The following is a 20,780-nucleotide window of genomic DNA, read 5'->3' on the forward strand; positions in this document are numbered from 1 at the left end:
CAGTAAAATTTTGGTTTCAAAGTGTGGGTAGGCTATGATTGTACATACATATATGGATCCAACTAAGTTTTTGTTTCCATACAATGCAAGGTACTCAGAGGATAGTTTTGACACTATTGTTAGTGATCCACATACATGGAGTGGACCAGCCAGCAGTTCCCAAACATGTAGGGTTTAGTTGCCTCATGTAATGTCACCAAGGTGATATAACGGATACTTCAAGCAAGATGTTTAGGTCAGGGGGATAGTACTGAACATACCAGACTATTGGGGTCACATAGTGGATATGCAAAATGTGCACTTATTTGGGGAAAACTTATGGTTGTTTTACTTGTTTACAGTAACACTCTTAGTATATAGTCAATAATATTATCCTTGAAGGAAATAGGCAACACTATTATGAAACTGGGAGAGAAGCTTAAGAGAATCATCCCCAAAAATTCCCCTTCCAAATTTTTTTGCACAATTCAGTTAAGATGACATGTAGCTTATGGCGTTCTCAGTTAAACAATGTTCTGTTAGCCATATAGCTCAGTTGTGACATGTAGTAAGACTGAAGTCGAGGCTCTCATGAGATTAGCTTGCTCAGCTGCAACTGGCAAAAGTATGATGAGGGATACCACACCATGGTATCATGTAATAGTAAACAGTGTCTCAGAAAATTGGCTTATTACAGAATGGACATGATACACACTGCTATGTGTGTATGTATCAACACTTGAATAGGAGGATGTGGCAGCTAATGTGCACCACTACTGGCTAATATACTATCAGCCTTTGATGTTCTTTGAAGTGAGCTACAACACCTGTTAGTAATTGGTATAGCAATATCTTACACATTAGTACATTTCTATGTGAATAATTGAGTTTAGCAGGAGAGAAAATCTCAAAAGGCAAACTGGAACCTGTTAATGTGGGCACTTGAGGACAAACAGAAAATCAGTATGCCTCAATAATCAGGACACAAACAGTTAGTTCAAAGGTGTCCATATTACACAGGTCCCACTGTACAGGTAATGGGCAGTCAGAAACTAAGAATACTTTTGTGGATAGCAAACTTTGCAAAATATAGTAGGTCTCACAAATACGTACCATAATCTGAGATAGTTCTTCCATTTTTGGTTGCTTGTCAAGTATCCTGTGTACATGACATGTAACACTAGATCACTGTCACGTGCACAACACACCTCTCTAATCTCTCATTGGTCATATTTACATGTTGGGTGTATGTCTCTAATAATTCAGTCATCTTGTCAATTTCTTTAATAGAGTTTTCGTCCAAATCATTTGATAGAATATTCTCAATTTTCTCAAATTCTTTGCTGGATGATGAGGACGGCTGAAAATCTTCCATAAAACCCCTCTTTCTGTTGCACCATTAATCACGTGACCGTACTAAAATATTAGGCGTTATTTTGGCGATGAGTGCCTCTGGTGCTTCAGCGAGTGCGAGCAAGAATAAAACACCCGAAAAGTATACAGAATTGACGGGAGATTTTTACAAGAATACTGAGGAAGTAAACCCAGAGTCTACAAGGCATGTAGCCTCGCAAGTAGCCTCGCAAGTAGCCACACAGAGCGATTCACAATCTATTTACGTAAGAAGACACAACACGGCTTTGTTGTTAGTGTTATTATCTGTGCTGTCCTTCAGATATCTTACCTTGGGGAAGATGTAGAAGAAATTCCCGCTTCTTTGTGCAGTAAACATGGCCGTATTGCTAAACGACTGGACCTAAGTTACAACCGACTCAGGTATCAGCGGTGTAGTGTCACTGAAATTCAAATGGCAAATTAAATCATTTCTTCAAATGTGGTAGTTTAATATGCACTTGTCAAAGTTTGCCCCACTTAAACAGCAAAGAAGGAATTTGAATTTTTAAGCATGCAGTCATCCTCCCTTGCTTAATCCCCTACTTTCTCCCAGAGGAATCTTCATATCCTCCACTACCTGAGGGTAGGCTAGTGGTTGATTCCCCACTAATCTCCATCTCAGCCTCATAGATATAACATGGGTAGGTACATACTGCCTATATCATATAAGAACAGTGAGATATTTGTTGCATAACAAGTGCACTACAAGTCAAAAATGTAGTCAATGGACTTCAGTAGTTTCTTTGAAATGATATATTTGTCTGACAAGTTAACTGGTTTGGGTGATAAAAATGTCCTTTGCATTTGGCCTTTACTAATTGTGTTGGCAGGCAATATGTGTTTTCCTAGCAGAAATGACATGTACTCTTATTAACATTGCTGGTACATAGTTACATGTGCCAACTGTTTTAACAGCTGTAATTTCAACATTATTGATGAGTTAGTTTAATCACCCACATGCATGGGAATCAGGGACATTTATAGATCTTCTGGAGTATTTGTTTTTAACGAAGTTTTTGAGTTTAGTATATATAGTGGAGGACGTAATGAATTAATGCTCATCATGCAGCATGACTGGCCTATGGTCAACTGCCAGTCCAGACCTGTTAATAATTTCCAATTGATATAGTCACTAAGCTTCCAAGAAAAATTGGGTCCCTACAGTTCCCCAGGTCCACTGTTATGCCAACCCCAGAAAAAACATCCAGGTGGCTTGTGATAATAATTCTTTGGCTTCTTATATGAATTATGAATTGCATGATAATTAGTGTAGATACTTGTAATGTACAAGAATTGGTATAGAAATATTTTGCTTGGTATTGTGCGTGTGTGAGAGAGAGAAAGTTTAACTATGTCAAACTGGTTTATAATCTACTTATTTGAACAACTCATAAAAATTCCAGGTGGTGTCCCAGCTAGTGAGCACACTTTGAAACCTTACTATAATTTTTAATCCCCTCTCAGAGTTGGGTTTTTTCCAAACATCTTTGTGCTACCATGTTTATTGCAAGTTTCTCATTGACATGTAAACACCACGGGACACCTTGATGATCAGGACACTTGTTCATGGTCCCAGTTTACATACGTTTATTTGGACCCCTGAAATCAGGACACCTCTCTCTTTGCCACAGTCCAAAATTGTGAAGAGTGTAGGGGCTCCACTGTACACTTGCAGAGCAACTACAATGTGCTGATACAGCACATTGAAGTGTACACATGAGATGGTGGTACTGTCACGTGACCTTGTTCATTTACCTTATTAGGACACTAAGGGGTCTTTCATCATTTGTGTGTCTTGAGGAGCTAGTACTGGACAATAACAGTCTGGGTGATAAGGCTCTGTTGGAGATACCACATATGCCCAAACTACAGACCCTAACACTTAATAAAAATAAGGTGTGTGTGTGTGTGTGTGTGTGTGTGTTGTATGCATACATACATGTGTATACATGCTATGCTATGTATTTGATAAGTAGGGAATCAATCAACTATGCATACATAAACTTTAGCTATTGACAATTAGCTAATTGAGATCAAAATAAACTGTTTATATATAGTAAGGGTATATGGTAGTGGTGTGCGATATCAGGATTTTCATTTTGATACGATAATGAGGTAAATATCGAAATTTCGATTCCATTTTCGATAATTTTTTATTGTCTGGGTGGAGTAATTGTGTGGGCGGCCGATATTTATAAATATGCTTCAAATACAATTTAAGCACTAAAACTATTACATAGAACTAATAATAAGCCTAGAAAACTGGTAGACAAGCTTTTAAAGTGGCTAGATTGTACAGAACCAACCTTCATTTCTAGCGTGATTGTGCAATCACACACTAAATGCTGTAGATTTATCAAAATATTCTTCAGTATTTTGATAATTATCGCAAAATATTGCCTTTTCAATAAATATCGAAATCTGCTAAAGCAGTATCGAAAATCGATACAATATCGGCAAATTATTGTGATATCAATATATTGCACCTCTACAAATGTTTTTTTGCCTTCCTTTTACTTGTGATCAATATTTTTGTACAGTAGTATTTAGTAGAGGTATTATCTTTAAAATATGCCAAATAAAAAGTTTTTTTTTGGCAATATCACAGGGTCCTACTGTTACCCCCCTTAAATTTTAAGCAAAAAATTATATGGAAGTCTCAGATACACTGTAATATTTAATAAAGTATATGATGTGTAGTTTTGCAGGCTAGGTACAGGATCTGAGAACTATACCTACACCCCGTTCACACTATCCCGGGCTAATAAGTTCGGGTAAAACCCGTGCTACTGAACCCGAGTTGGCTCTTGTTCACACTGGCAATAAAATCCGGGTCGAGTAGCTCGATTAGTATAATTTAAACGCGTACGATTTTAATTAACTAATTTGGCGCTTATTACTGAGATGCTGCGGGTCAAACGATCGAAGCGAAGGCAGCAGAAAAGGACGTACCAGCGTTGGAGTACTGCTTTACTTTTTACAGTATTGAGTGCTGCTTGGCATGGCTTTGTGAATGCCCCAATTGAACGAATTGCTTGGACTCTACCAAAGTAATTAGTCATGTGACTACTTGCTAATTATTTGCTATGCTGACAGGCACATACAGTAGTTAAAATGATACTAGTGATATTAGCTACTTTGTATCCATTGTGCATGGTTACCTAGTGATTTAATTCTTCTACTCATGTAGCTTTACATAGCTGGTAACTTGTGCTTTTGTTGTAGATCTGGTCATTGGTGGGATCATATTGTTTTGAAAACCTTCTCTCCTCGAGATTGGCTTCAAAATTTTCGTTTAAGTAAAGATACTTTTGATCATTTGTGTGCTGAGCTGACTCCACACATACAGTACCAGGATACTAGACTACGGGATGCAATAACAGTGAAGAAACGTGTAGCAATTACATTATGGACCCTATCATCGCCGGCAGAATACAAAACTGTGTCTCATTTATTTGGTGTTGGTAGGTCTACTGTTTGTGAAGTTGTTCACGAGACTTGTAAGGCAATAGTTGACCATCTTCTTCCAAAGTATATATGTTTCCCATCCATTGAGCAGCAACAACAGTACATTGACAATTTTGAAAGTAAATGGGGTGTACCTCAGTGCCTTGGAACGATTGATGGTTCACATATACCTATTTCTCCACCAGCATTGTGTCATACAGATTATTATAATCGCAAAGGCTGGTATTCTGTGTTGGTGCAAGCAGTTGTTGACTACAAGTTTTGTTTTCTAGACATTTACACTGGGTGGCCGGGCAGTGTACATGATGCCCGTGTACTAGCCCATTCCACTTTTTACAAGAAAGCTACTGTTGGACAGTTGCTGTCACGTGTAACAAAACCAATCAATGGAGTCAATGTACCAGTGTTTGTTATAGGAGACTCGGCTTATCCAATGCAGCCATGGCTGATGAAGCCTTATAACCAACCCAGTATTGACAGTGCTGACAAGAGAACTTATAATTATAGGATATGTCGTGGGAGAATTGTAGTTGAAATTGCTTTTGGCAGGTTAAAGGCCCGTTGGCGACGACTGCTGAAAAGAAATGATATGCTGGTAAAGAATGTTCCTAATATTGTAGCATCTGCATGTGTGCTTCACAGCATGTGTGAAATTCATGGGGAAGCAATAGATGAATCTTGGCTTAATGACAACCAGCCTGACTTACCTCAGCCAGACAGACGTCCACACAGTGCAGTTGCTGGTGGATCAACAGCAATTAGAGACGCTTTAGTCCATCATTTTAATAGTTAGCTAATACATTAACTGAACTTTTTAATGATTTAACCTTTAATCATTGTATAAAGGGCACGTATACATAGCACTCAATCATTTTACTGTGCTAAGTAGTTACTAAAACTTAAATCAGTTAAATCCATCTACTTGAGTTGCATCATCGTCATAGGGTTGGTAATATGATCCTGAAGGGTACTGAGTAGATGTTGCAACGGGAGGTGGATAAGGTGGCATGTTATGACTCCGAATGAGTGACGACATCATCTGCATCATCTTCATCTGAAACTGCTGTGCCTCTCTTTGCATCTTCATCTCCTTATCAAGCATCTTTTCTTCCATCCGCAACCTTTTCTCTTCCAATTCTATATATCGTTCCTCATTCTTTTCTTGCACTGTCAACATCTCTTTCACTACTCCATTCATGACGAATTCAAACTGATCTCCCCTTGTTCGTTTCTTCTTTTTGCTCTTATTAGTATTCTCTCGAACTGGTTCAGTAGCACTTTCTGTTGATGCAGATGCAACTGTTGCCGTGTCACTAGCACTAACATCACCGAACATAGTTTCATCTACCTCACTTATGTCTTCCCTAGCATCAGAGCTTTCATCATCATTATTCTCTTGACGCTGACCCAAAGTATCGACTACAGTTTCTGGAATGGTTGTAGGCCTGTGACCTAGTATTCTATCCATTTGATCAAAATATGGCCACTCTACCTCTTCGCTCCTTCCTTGTCCTGTCTCATGTAGTCTGTCTTTAATTCGTCTGTATTCTTTCTTTAGCTTCTTGACTTTTTCACGGCATTGTTCAAATGTTCTTTGAAAGCCAACTTCATTCATCCTTCGGGAAATTCGAGTGTAGACTTCCCTGTTTCGGTGACATCCTTCAAGTTGAGCTTGAATATTATCCTCGCTCCAAATCTCAATCAATTTCAGCGTCTCTGAACGGCTCCAAGAAGCCATGGAACAAGTCTCGTCCTCAACGTGACAAAAACCGCCAGAATGGAATTATCTCTATAGTGCGCTTAATCAGCTGTGGAATGATAATCAAACTCGGTTCCCGCTTGGTTTGTGTTCACATTACGTCTCAGCTCGAGTCGACCTGGGCCAGCCTACCTTGTATTGGGGTGCCAAGTTCAGCCCAGTTTGGCACAGTTCGATCCATTCACACTGCAGCTTATTCCGTGCCGTGCCGTGCCGTGCCCTACCTGGGTCAAGTGAGTAGTGCGAACGGGGTGTACCTAGATGCCACAAAACAAGCTACTGTAGGAGGTAGTGTAAATACCTGTAGTAGCACTTATAATAAAACAATCGCATGACGATCATTCCTATAAATGATCAGAACATGTCACGTGACCACACCCCTTAATGATCTAGCTGCAATCAGCTGCAGTTTGTACTGTAGAAAACTAGACACACTACACATAACTAGTGCAATTGATATATGTGGGAAAACCGGTCTTATCGCCCATGTCAGCAGATTCGATTTTTCACTCAGGACACAAAGCTACATGAAAAAACTATCTAATTCCACGATCAAAATCAGCTAGACTTGAGTGGTCTGGTTTTGCTGGCTGCTTTTCCCAAGCCCAGTAGCAATCCATACATGCGGTGTGGGGCCTTAATGGAGTCTGTATGTGGCTGTACAGCTCTGTGGTGTTGAATAAGTACCTCTGCTGTGAATTTCCTTTCATTTTAGCCAATTTTGAGACCTGAATGGCCCAAAACTTGGCCTACTTTATCCCTACTCCTTCCTTTTTTGAACACCATCTTGCCCGCCTTCCAGCCCCCCCCCCCCCCCCCCCCCCCACCTCCCACCCCTTTTGGAGTGCGCCTGATACAGTCAACCTCAGTTTAACAACTATCTACAGTGGCAGGAAACTTAGTTGTTGGCTACTTGCACAGTGGATGCTCTGGAAGGTAAGGAATTGTGTGGAAATTTGGTACACATAGCTTCAACTATTGGCGAGCTACAACACACTAAATATTTAAAACCGGCGTTTCTCGATACTTTTAAATATGCGATAAGACCGGTTTTCCCAGACTGGGTCACATATCAGTAATGGTAGCTATTACAATGGGAAAATCCCTACATTGGCATGTTATCACTTTCTGGTTCAATGTCAAAGTCATAGCCTTCCTTGTCAATGTCATAGCCTTCCTTGTCAATGTCATAGCCTTCCTTGTTGTAACTGCTACCGTCATTGTTTTATTGCTGGAACCCTACATTATTTTGTTAGCTGTTATATGAAAGCATGTATACTCTTGTATACATGTGTGGCTGTGAAACAAACCTAGGCCTGGATGTTTATTAGTCTTAGGACACACCAGGCACTGGGTGGTAATGGTTAAAGCGGTGGTTGTATAATCAAATTAGAGTGTGGAATATTCACTTGTTGCGATGGTACGTGTTGAAGCATGTTTAACCACTACATTGTCTCTATAATAGTTAGACACTCATAATAGGCATCGTTGAGGATTTAAAAGCCTCAATAATCACCGAGGTGCAGCCAAGGTAATTATTGATGTCATCTCAGGTTTTTAAATCCTCGAAGACACCTATTATGAGTGTAGGCACTGGCCGATTATGCCGGCATAATTTAAAGCATAATAGATAACCAAAAGCATCAAGCATAATGCCAGCATAATAGGGACAGTATTTGAAAATTTAATTAAAATGTGCAATACGCGCGCCTGAAAGAAAGCAAATATTCACTGCCAAATAGTATTAATAGTGCATTTCAACACGTAAACCATTTCTTTGTTGGTTATTTATACTTTGCAGAAATAAGATCGAGATACTCTAATAGAGCAGTCACTTACTCTAATACAGCAGTCAGGAAAGGCTGATATACTCTAATAAAACAGTCAGTTATAGAGCATAATCTTGATTTTGAAAGCATAATTTTGAGCATAATAGGCTTAATTTTTGAGCAATGCTCAAAAGCATATTAGGTAAAAATTTTGGGCATAATAGGCCGGAGCCTATATGAGTGTCTAAGTGTTTTAGACAATGGCGAACTGTGCATCGTTAAAAAGCTTGCCATAAATACATCACAGTTTTTAAACAGTTTGGCTGAGCTTGCACAGCTGATTTAAAATTTGCACATGCATATTTCAAAATGACAAGATTACAAAAAACCGCTATAGAATTAATCTTCGCAGAGGTTCTAATAGTTCTTGCATGACACAATAACAAGTGAAATCATGTGTACAAGATTTTGACCAATCAGATCGTTGCAATTACCACATATGACTATTTGTTGATGCGCAAGAACTATTAGAACCTCTGTAACACCATGATGTAAATGAACTCAGCTGAACTTTGGGATAATGTACAGTTGAGCCATGTACGTATTTGAGGTCATTGAATCCAGTGTCATCTTTGTGCAATCAACATAATAGTGAGTGGTTGGCACATTGTTCAATTAACCAAAGTTTTTATATTGTCATTTTATCCATTAAGGTCATTGATACTGCTCAGTTGTTAGACACACTTAGTAGAGAGTGTCCTAAATTGAGGTACCTCAGTCTCCTAGGAAACGTGGCCTGTCCCAATGAGTTACTAGGATCAGGTCATGATGATGAGGACTATCAGCGTTATAGGTAAGGTAACCATGGTGATATGTACCGTTATATAATAGAGTTGTCGAGACCACCAGAGGGTCCATTGTGGTGTACATAGTAGTGAAACATCTGCCTTTGGTGCACCCAAAATGCAGTAAATATGTATTTCGTGACATCACAAGGTCACGTTTTTTTTTTGTCCCATAGCTGGCCCTATTACATTGGATTAAATTTTTCACTTTTTATAATGGTTAGAGTTTTTTTAGTGTGATATTATACTATTTTAATTTTATATTACAGGTATTTTGTCTTGTACAAACTCCCATCATTAACATTCTTAGACTCAAGAAGTGTTACAGAAACTGAACGTAAAGAGGCTAAGAGAGTTGGCCAGTTTATGAAGATAGTCCGTCCTTCAGAAAAGGAGGTTGGTTTAATTGTATCTTTCTGTTTATCTTGTGTTCATAATCCTTCTTTTCACGGAAGCATGGGCACTTTACCAATCTGTTGTCAAGTAAATAGGTCACGAAATATTCCTTTGTAAACAAGACATGCACCTTTAGTAACTATCTACTGTTGTCAGCTTAAACATTACACTGTTCCATTGAACACATGTAGAAATTCTACCGTTGATTTTGCTTCCACATAGTATGTGTGTGTGTGTGTATGTGGTCCAAAATTGAACAAGGAAGCATAATTCTTGGTTGAGTGACAATATTGGTTGTTACTAACAATATTGGTTGTTTGGTTTGTAGGAGTCTGGTAACCACTCAACCAGAGGGACCAACACTGGTGTGGCTGCGCAATACACTCCTTTACCTGAATCAAATGTAGGAGCAGGAGAACACATGGGTAAGTGTATGTGTGTGCGTGTTCTTTTCTCTCCTTCACACACACATACGCACGCACGCATGCACACAGTGTGCTACACGCAATTAAAATTACTTGTTGATTACAGTGGTACAGTATTACCAAATTTCTAATGTGCCATAAATAATTAAATGGTGTGCCATTCTTGAAAGTTGGAACTGAAACACACTTTATAACAACCACATTCTTTGCCAGAGCATGTCTCAGTTGTATTTTGTATTAATCTCTCACTTTCAGGTACATTTGGACAGTGCAAGTATGTCTACTATGGCAAGCACTCTGAAGGGAATAGATTTATACGTAATCATGAATTATAACTTGATTATATAATTTGTATTTTGTAAGGTGCAATGTGTGTGAAATTATTTGAGTTTTGTTATATGTAAAAATAAAAGAAAATTGTGTAATCTACATACATGCTAATCTACATACATGCTAATCTACATACATGCTAATCTACATACATGCTAATCTACATACATGCTAGCATGTGTCCATGGAATTTTTCAATGGCTTATGTCTGTGCAAAAATCAATTTTAACTTGTCATTGGGGGTCTGGGGTTGGTTTCAATTGTTAATGATGGGCACTATTTGGAGTAAGTCTAATGATTTCAGCTAGGCAGATGTAGCTAGCAATGGAGATACTAGCCAAGTTATGGCAGCTGATTACTAAGAGAGGGAAAGTAGATAATGGCGTGAAGACAATTCCTATCTATTTCGTATTCTTCTTCGTCCTCAACTACACGATGGGTACGGGGTTCTTGGGGATACCTTTCTCCTTCTACCATGCTGGAATCATCACCGCCCTGTCAACCAATCTCGTAGTGGGATTTCTATCCTATGTGGGTGCCATATGGTTAATAGAATCAATGGCGAGAGCTCAGGTTAGTATATTCATACCGTGATTTATGGTTTTTAGTATCTATGATTTATGGAAGAAATTACCTCCAACCCTTTTTAAGAGTATCCTCCAATCACTTAATGTATTGTATTTATACTCAGTTATGAGGTTTGCAATTAGTATTATAATAATGTGAGGTGGAGATTAATTGCATACTCAAGAAATACTTTCAGCTTGCGAAAAGGGACATGTTCTGTGCAAGAGAGGGACTTTTTCCTAACAAGGATGGTTGGTCTTTGCAAAACTTGCATGCGTAGGTAGGGCTGCAGCTATGGGCACTCCAAATAAATTCTCTGTTTCCTGTCCTCCACTTAGGTATATTTCCATTTATAGATTGACTGCTGTTCTAGCCAATATTTGCCTGAGCAGAAGAGCCATAGCAAACTGTACAAAAGCACACTTAAGCTTGTAACATTATCTTTTAAGCTGCAGGTACAAACAAAAACACAAATTTGATAACACAGACATGTAGCTGACACTTCACAGAGTCATTTTTAATGGGGGATATTCAGTATGCAAGAAAAACTGGAAAGTAATGGAAGAATACGGAATAATGGAATATTTTAGTGTTGACAGTAAAAACAGAGAAGTGGCCTATAGCCAGGTATAAATGGTACTGTCTCAGCAAAAACTTGCCTAGTTTGCACAAGTATGCTTTTTAAGAACAATAAAATTTTAAAATATTTGCATGCCATTACTCCTGGAAGCAAGCCTCAAATCAATTAAACCTATACACCATCTTATTCGCCTGCTCATGGGGAGTTTGTTCCCGTAGGCCCAGTGGTATGCATGCCGTGTGTGTGTGCGTGTATAATGCTGTAGAAGATCAGCCAATAATTGATCTTATCCTTTCCTTTGACACAATTAAGCAAAAGTTAAAGAACTATTTATGGGATTTAAAATTAATTTTAATTCAAATAATAATTGAAGTTTCCATTTTGTATGCCCTTGTTGTAATTGTGCTAAGCTCCTTTACCCTTGTAACTATCGTTTATTGTAAGCTGTAGTTAGTATTTATTGTAATTTTTAAGTTGTTAAATAAGTAGTTTTTATAGGCTTTTGGCATTGATTGCCATTTGTACTTCAGATCACATCTAATTGTATACTGTCTTGTCTTCTTTGTACCTCACTATCTCTGTAATTCCGCATGTGTATCTGTAAAACAATAAAAATAAAGTAAATAAATACTTGTATGTGCAAATGACTACAGGGCTAAAACTATACCTTGGTTGATTTGCCAATTCATGGTAAGCGTTTTAAGCCAAATTCCAATTCTGTAGACCAATGTTTAAGTGCATGTAATTTAGTTGCTGTATAAACCAATTTCTTTGCTCTTAATTCCTACTGGCTGGTGCATCATATAGGCTAAAACTTTGGTAACAATGTAGATAATGCTGAGACAATAAAAAGAGAATTTCAGAAATTGTGTGAACTAGACAGGTTTTTGCTGACACTGTCACAGATATTAGCACAGTTGGATAGTATCAACATAAGTCACAACTATAGCTCAACACATTTAAGTAAACAATTATAAGTAATATTTATTAACAATGTATTTCCAGTTTGATAGAGTAGTCTTTGGTCTCCACATGTATAATACTTTTCATTGTTTTGAGATACAAGTGTAACACAATGTCACTATGGTCGCCTTGATTCAATGCAGTTGTAACAATTTCATATTGATATTTGTACCAGTGGGGTGTTTGCAAAGTACGTGTTTTGATGATAAACTTGTTACAGTTTTGTCAGCACAAATCAACAAAAATAAAAAGCAGACTACAAAATGTGGTACCAAAATTTTCAGTGAAGAAAAACAAAGTATGACCAACCGGGGTCCTGAACCCATGTACAATAACCACGTTGATTTTCCAATCCATTCGTGCCATCTTGGAATTTACCATTGCATCCTAGGTCACTTCCACCACTATAGGGCTTATACTTACACTGCTTAAATGAAATATCGGTAATATACGCCTTGTAACTGACCAATACTGATACTGGTCTGATGTATTGGTATAGCCGTAAATGTCAAATGAACAAAACTATAGCACCTATGGTTTCTATTGGTTTGCCAATTTTTGAACACTGGTATGTATTTTTTGAGCAACAATCAGTCACAATTATTAAATACTTCATGTGCTGTAAGAAGTGTTCCCTATATGTTTATCTTGAGGCTACTTGTGGAGTATCCAGCTACTGGATAACAAAAATTTCATAGAAATTGATTATGCTTCTCACCAGTTATATTGCTGATAACTGCTTCAATTGCAAGTAAACAGACTGAATGCTTCCACATATCCACCAGAGCCTCAGGGGTGGATCTGGTAGCTTGAAAGGGGAGGGTCACACTCAGGCTAAAAGGAGGTGTCATGGTGAACAGCTTTGTTGTATAATGTATACTCAATGATATTTGGGTGGTTGTATTGATCAGTGATTGGGGTGAGCCTTAGCAAGCCCTAGTCTCGTAACCACAGCCTTTTTTCCATGTGGGTGTGAAAAAACTATCTGGTAAACATTTGCCACTTCTTCATTAACATTGCCAAAATTCTGGCAGAGCCAATCAGAACAGTTGGCACATAAAATGATAGAACAACTGTTGTTAAGGACACATGACAATTCTGCCGGGAGAAAATGTCACATACGTTCCGCCTGCCAACAAATAGTGAATGTTGTCAGATGTTTTTCTCCACGCCCACACACTCTAAAAACATCTGGCTAAGTGAGAGAGAATAGCTATGATGGCTTGCTTGGATACCTTCCATTCAAAGGAAACGTTTAGGAATTAAGGGCTATTAAAGAGTAGACCAAACATTGTAACCAAAGCCATGTAGGCACCAGCATTAACCTAGCTAGTCATGGCTTCATTATACAAATACCATTCAGAACATGAAGTACCAAGCATGGAAACTGGTAGCTATACATGTAACATTTGTACAGTTATATATGATGCTGCTGTGTGTGCTGGTATATGCCAATATAATCCACCATGTGATAGATTATTGATACAATTCCAGTTATCCCACATGTGAAGATTAATCCCATTCATGTGTGACTTATATTCTTTGCATGCATTCACCTAGTTCTAAAATCTTGTTGAGTGTAGTTGGGAGAATGACTATATTAATAGGGTTGTTGACTGCTCTATTAGAATATTACAATTGTAGCAAGCCAGACAGGTTGTGGCCCAAATGGATATAGCCATTGTGCCTCTGAAAACTTTATGGATAACCACTGTTGAAGAATAATATTGTAAAACATGTATTGGTGTTGGCTATTTATTGCAATTCAATAGGGAATTAAATAATGTTACTGTCCTTTCTAGCCCATTCAATAGGTACCATTTGATAGTAGACTTTTGGCACTATTCCAATTCCTTGTCTCTTTACGCCAGGTCTTGAGGGATAACTTTTTCAATGTTTTGAAATCTCTAAACAAAGGATGCGCTGAAAGGTTTGCATCTTGATAGTCATGACATTTTTCCATAATCCCATTTGTGTTAGTATCAAAGTCCCAAGATATCCAGATTAGAGCATAGTTATTCCTCAAAAATAACGAATCAAATTATTTGTATATTTTTAATCAAAAAACCTTGTTACTTAAGACTTTCCAGCTGGGCTACATAAAAAAACCATCATTTATATTCATGTGTCTTATGGGGTCTGCACTGGTATTTTCCAGCCATTTTAGAATTTGCTTTTTGACAGTAATGATATCACCACTAATAATTTGTGTAAGTCTGAATGTTACCAGTGGATAAAATGTACAAGCTATATTATCATGAGTTCTACTGAGGAGAGTATCCTACTCTCGTAGAAGGGTGTATTGTGAAGTTATGACATAACAACATGGTGTTGTGGTTTGTGATGTTTGAGCAGTCGTAAAAGTGCAAGAATTGTTAGCACTTTGCCATATTTTTGGTTTATTGTTTTACTTTTTAACTGTGCTGTTTTGACTAATATAGGCCCTGGACACATGGCAAAAGGAAAGACAGACCAATTCCTCCAAGACCAACAGCAAACTTCTGCTACCTAAGTTTGAGATCCGACTAGAACGAAAGTTTGAGCCTAGTGAACTCTGTAACATATTTTTAGGTGTTTATGGCAAGTACTTATTTGTTGCCTTGTTAATTGTTCATGTTATCCTCATTTGTTGGTTGGGTGCTACTGTGGCAGGTTCAGCATTATCATCAAATATCTCATACGATTTTGGCTCTTTGAAACGATGCCAGGACAGTGAATTCCATCATGAAATGATACCAGATGATGGGTGTAAGGACTCTTATCGGTTCAGCATCTTCTTGTATGCATTGGTTGTACTACCATTGTGTTTTCTGGAGTTACAAGAACAGAAGTACATTCAAATACTACTTGGTTTTACACGGCTTTTGGCCATTTCGTGTTTGGTAACTTATTGTTTTATAAAAGTAGTGGGATCAGATGACTATCCCAGCAATTACGATGTCCGTTGTAATAGTACTAACATTACTATAGAATATGATGTTATTGGTGATAGTAAATGTGATCCTAATGAAGTATTAGGGGACTACGATTACTGGCATGAGATTTCCCGATTTGGACTGAAAGGTTGGTTAACTGCTATCCCTGTGTTTGTGTATGCTCAAGTGATGCACGCCAGTATTTCAAAACTGACTCATCCAATGAAACAGAAGCAATATTTGAAGTATTTTCTGATGTGTGTGTTTGCTACATCAACAACTGTTTATTCATGTATTGGTGTTATGGTGGCACTGTGGTTCAAGAGAGATACCGAGGAAACTTGCACCCTAAACTTTGTGAGTTACCTATTAAATATGCTCTAGTTAAGGGAATGCTATTTACTTTTATATGTGTCATACAAATTTGGACAGCCAATGAGTTAAGGATCTATCTCTTTTTAAACTTTGTGTAAACTTAATATCTGGTATGATTATTTACTCTTGCTGGTATTTAGTAGGCTAAAATAAATACTGCCAAGTACTCAGATACTTTTAAAGGATTTGGTATTTGGATAGTAAAATTAGTGCAAATGTGATATTCAGTAATATGAGCACCTTTTTTTTCCAATGGTGATCAGATAAGGGAGTATGTATTAGTTAGAAGAATAAGCTGACAAGGTGTCTATGCTATTTAGAGACCTGAGGACAATACTGCTCACAAACTTAGTTACCAAGGCTGAGGTGATTAATTGTAGGTATCCAAGCCCACATAATCTGAGGGGCTCTAAGTAGCATAGAAACCGATGCTAAGTGCTTTAGAAAGATTCCCTTGAGCAAAGCAGAAAGTGGCAAACTATGTGTGCTTTACCCTTCGAGTTTATTGTGTGAGTACCACACCATGACATTGGTGTATCAACGCCTGGGATATATTACATATATGTTTTGCAAAATATTTTCTTTGATGTCTGAGGTTACTCATTACAATAGAAACTTGTGGTGGGAGTTACTGAATAGGTAGTAACCTGGGGGTTGTGTACCAGCGTTGAAACCGGGTCGGGTCATCCGGGTCACATTTTCTCCGGGTCATCCGGGTCTGACCCGGTTTACAATTTATCCGGGTCTGACCCGGATTGGATCACGTGAGAAACGAAATTGTTCGTTTGACGACGTGGAACTTATAAACGCTATCGCGTAGCTCTTTCGTGAGCCATGCCCACTTATCGCATTACCAACATATGCTCAGCCACACCTATTTGATAGTAAGTGCAGTATGTAGCACGAAACTGAGGGTATCTATGGTGAGGGGTAGCTATTGTCAGTAGGTGAAGACCTTTTTTTTTTTTCTTTTTTTTTTTTTTTGGTCTTCAACCTACAGCTAGGCTGAAGTTGCAATATTTACTCAACACGAATCGAACGCTCAAAATGTAGACTCGTTCGCTCACCCGAGACTAGCCGAAACACGTCTCGGCTTTAATTAATCCGGGTCAGTGGGTCATCCGGGTCAGCAGTAGTGACCCGGTTTCAACATTGTTGTGTACTACATTCATCAAATGAAAATTGGCAAAGTCAAAACAAAAGGTACTTATTGCTTTCTGGACAAGACAGGCGTTATTTGATCTAGACGTTGATACACCAACAATAAATTCAAAGAGAGTAAATCACGATAATAGTACCCACAGTTTGCCACTTGTTTGCTCACTTTCTGGACAAGACAAGCGTCACTGGCATTCATCTAGGCATAGTAGCTGCTTGATACTGGCACCAATGTTACAGTGGATTAATCATTGAGATCACATGACCCATTATTTATAAGCTAACTTGGTGTGTTTATCATCAAGAAGTTACACTCTATGAAGACTGTGGAGTTATAGAATTTAATATACTTTGCTACATGTACATGGCTTTAATACGGTGTGTATGTAGCATTGCTACGTAAAAAGTTATAAACTGTTTCTGTTCGACAGTGATGTGCCCAGGTTTAGAGTAGTGGTGGCTACTTTATTTGAGTGGTGGTTGGAGAGTACTCATAGTTTGTTTTTTTTACATGTGTATTAGTAAATTTTTAGTGGAGTAGTAACAACTTTGACAAAAAATTAACTGGTATTGTTACTGTATGCAGTGTTTAACAGTGACAGAGTCACCATTTTTGACCCGGCCTGTAAACGAATAGGGCCTTTATTTGAGATTGGTCCTTTATTTTGGATCGACGCCTGGCATTTAATCAAATTTGGGTGGTGGTAGGACCAGATTACTGTATTAACCATAGAAAACAGTGATACAGTGTGTTGACTATATAAACAAGTGTAAGGCTTAATGATTTGAAAATAGTTGTATCATACATATCTGCATACACTAGGACTTGTCCAGACTATTCACATGATTACTCGTAGTACCTTTATCCCTCAGAAGGCTCTAAACTCAAGTATGAAAAGCAGCAGCAATGGGAAACAATTAAAGCCACTAGCAGTAGACTCAAGTAATAGCCCGGGCTTCTATTTGACACCATGCATTTATTTTCCAAAGGTGCTGGAAACCCCCGGCTTATAATCGAGACAGGCATTTAATCGAATGGGCTTATATATGAGGAAATACGGTAATTTAATACCCAACTTTATAACTTAGGACATAAAATATGTAAGAGTTAAAGCACTGCGTAAGTGCTATACGTCAAATATAGCATGTAAAAGAGTGGGCAAGATCTTGACAAATATAGTACCAAGCAAAGCTGAGTGCTATATTTTGTCTCAAGACCACTTTTGAGTGCTATGTTTTTCGCATAGCATGAGCCTAGGCAGACTACATTGCACCTGTGCTGTACCTGCATTAGACCAGGATGAGTGAGAGGATGAGTGTAGTCTGTTTTCTCAGCAACTAAAAGTTTTTAATTGTGGTATTTAATAATCTTATTTCCGTGATATTCCTAGGACTCGTCCATACAAGAAGCACCTCTGCAATCAATCCAGTCACACTACGGATAATAAGCACTGATACCATGCCAGGAGTTAACCACCAATCAACACCTATGTGGTAGTGGAGAAAGAAATGGAACACAAAGGAGGACAAATTGTAGCTGCTGCTGCTGCTGCAGTTGGTAAAAAGGCTCGTTGTGTCAAAGTGATGTCAAACAGTGAAGAAATCAAGCCTGTAGCCCTTATTCATTGTTGAGTTATGCTTGGCAGGAGATATCAGGCAGTCAGTCAGTTAGTCAGTTAGCAGAAAATTAAAATTTCATAGAAACTTGTTTGAAGGGTTTAGAGTTGTTCTGAAGACATTTTTGAGTTAGGTTATGCCTAGTCAATACTGCCAAAACTATTATGAAGGTAAAGTGAGGTCATTTTTTGGGTAATATTCTTGGACAAGAAAGCCCTAACCTCCATGATCCCTACTAATACAGTACTACCTTAACTTATTGTATGATTTTAAGCTCTGCAGGCACTTAACATATCAAACATTAGATAATGTTTTTTTACAGGTCTACATAGCTCATAATGCGTCATCCAACGCACTCCGTGCCATGGCCTACTTTCTTCTCTATTTTCCAGCACTTGACGTAGTGTCATCCTACCCCCTAGCAGTGCTTGTAATGAAAGACAACCTATATATGGCCATCACTGGCCGAGATGCTTTGACAGGTACAACACCAGATGAAGACCCTCGGTTAAAGAAAAGGCAGCAGGCATTAAGATTGGTATTGTCATTGTTTGTGGCTGTGCTACCACTGGTTGGAAGCTTATTTGTGGCCAACCTTGTAGATATTACCCGTTACGCAGGATTAGTTGGTTTTGCCAAGTGCTTCTTTTTCCCAGCAATATTACAACTGAAGTCTCAGTATGACTGTAACAAGGTGTTTTTTGAGGCAGTGAAACAAGAAGAATTAGAAGCCACAAAGCCTGTAGATGTATCCATTAATGATGAGACTGTTCCACTCATTTCTAATAAAACTGAAGAATTCCCTCAAGTACTGTATTTACAGTGGAACAATCCTACCTACACTACACCCTACCAGACTATATTCAGTCATCCTATAATGGTTGTGGTGCTTAGTTTGTTCTCGATTGTGGCATTTGGTCTAGCAATAGCCAGTCTACCTTTAGATGTGGATGAAGATGACTAAATCTTCCTGTAAATATGTAGGTTTTGTAAATATTTATGTATATATTTTATGAAGTATTTATTTAGTGAATTGACCATGGTTTTTAGTTCTCTGTACTGTTGAGAGGCTAATGCAACAATGAATAATTTATGTATATTCTGATGCTATGTCTTCTACAACCCTGTATTATTTTTCTGTACTCAGGTGAGTGGCTATAAGATGGAATAAACTGTCACCTTGCTGTAGACCAGTTGTTTATGTCATGGCTGCAAGGTGAGTCAAAACACCCCACCATTAAGTTTACAAAATTAACATATATAGTTTTATTCATGGATCTATACTTGTTCAGGTAAATGGTGGGGTGTTTTGACTCACCTCGCAGCCATGATATAAACAACTGGTTTACAGCAAGGTGACAGTTTATTCCATCTTATAGCCACTCACCTGAGCACAGAAACATAATACAGGGCAGATCTGTAACACTAATACCTTTGAGTGGCTAAAATTATGAACTGAATATCTACAGTTGAAATTCCAGGAATCCAGGTACCTACAATTTGTAATATAACGTACCCTTTGTAATGATCTTTGCATAAATTGCCAGGAGTCAACTGTCTGATTATCCACAAACATAATATTGTATGTAGGACCTACCTATGCATGCAGGTATATAGTTCTAGCATTGAGTATAGCAGAGTACATGGGTAATGAATGTGGTTCATTGTCTGTCAGACAACAAATTCTCAGCTAGATTGTAGTAGTGTACCATATACTGTTTTGTACAAAATTCACATACAAAAATTAATTTAGAAAAATACTGATATATTGGGTGGTTAGAATTTCATGCATGTATATACATTCTTGCATGGTATATACTGAGAACACGAAAAGGGATTTTGGCTAACTAAACTGTTACCCACATGTCTAGACCACCATACGCTGCTGACATCAACTTCAGGTGCATAGACTGAGAAGCCCCTTTGAAGTTTGAATGACAATAACCTGGAGTCTAGTATAGTACAGCTAATAAAACACTTGCATTTTTCCTCAGAACAAGTATTACCACCACATAAGCACAAGTTCCTTCAGTGTATGCTGGCCACTGCATATACTAGCATGCAGTTATATACTCGAATAGAGCAGTGGAAATTATATCATTCTGAAAGAGCAGCCAAACTACTCCAATAGTAGATTATTTTTTTAAGGGAAGACTGCATTGGTCAGTGGAAAACTACTGCTGTTCAGCAGTGCCCTTTACAATATAATTACATACACACATTAGCTAGCATACATTAA

General features: G+C 38.1%; 2 protein-coding genes across 2 annotated transcripts; both read left to right on the forward strand.

The window, feature by feature from the left end:
* The first annotated feature begins 1,379 nt into the window (after positions 1 to 1,379).
* LOC136260415 (leucine-rich melanocyte differentiation-associated protein-like) lies at positions 1,380 to 10,465 on the forward strand. Its single transcript, XM_066054141.1, has 7 exons — positions 1,380 to 1,598; positions 1,655 to 1,755; positions 3,138 to 3,270; positions 9,084 to 9,223; positions 9,485 to 9,611; positions 9,940 to 10,036; positions 10,292 to 10,465. The coding sequence occupies exons 1-7, from the start codon at positions 1,422 to 1,424 to the stop codon at positions 10,369 to 10,371; spliced, it is 855 nt and encodes a 284-aa protein (XP_065910213.1). The 5' UTR covers positions 1,380 to 1,421; the 3' UTR covers positions 10,372 to 10,465.
* A 178-nt stretch (positions 10,466 to 10,643) lies between these two features.
* LOC136261337 (transmembrane protein 104 homolog) lies at positions 10,644 to 19,574 on the forward strand. The gene is made up of 3 exons (XM_066055330.1): positions 10,644 to 10,939; positions 14,918 to 15,748; positions 18,864 to 19,574. The coding sequence occupies exons 1-3, from the start codon at positions 10,691 to 10,693 to the stop codon at positions 19,503 to 19,505; spliced, it is 1,722 nt and encodes a 573-aa protein (XP_065911402.1). The 5' UTR covers positions 10,644 to 10,690; the 3' UTR covers positions 19,506 to 19,574.
* Positions 19,575 to 20,780: the final 1,206 nt, after the last annotated feature.

This window comes from Dysidea avara, chromosome 7 (assembly GCF_963678975.1).
Source record: "Dysidea avara chromosome 7, odDysAvar1.4, whole genome shotgun sequence".
NCBI lineage: Eukaryota > Metazoa > Porifera > Demospongiae > Dictyoceratida > Dysideidae > Dysidea > Dysidea avara.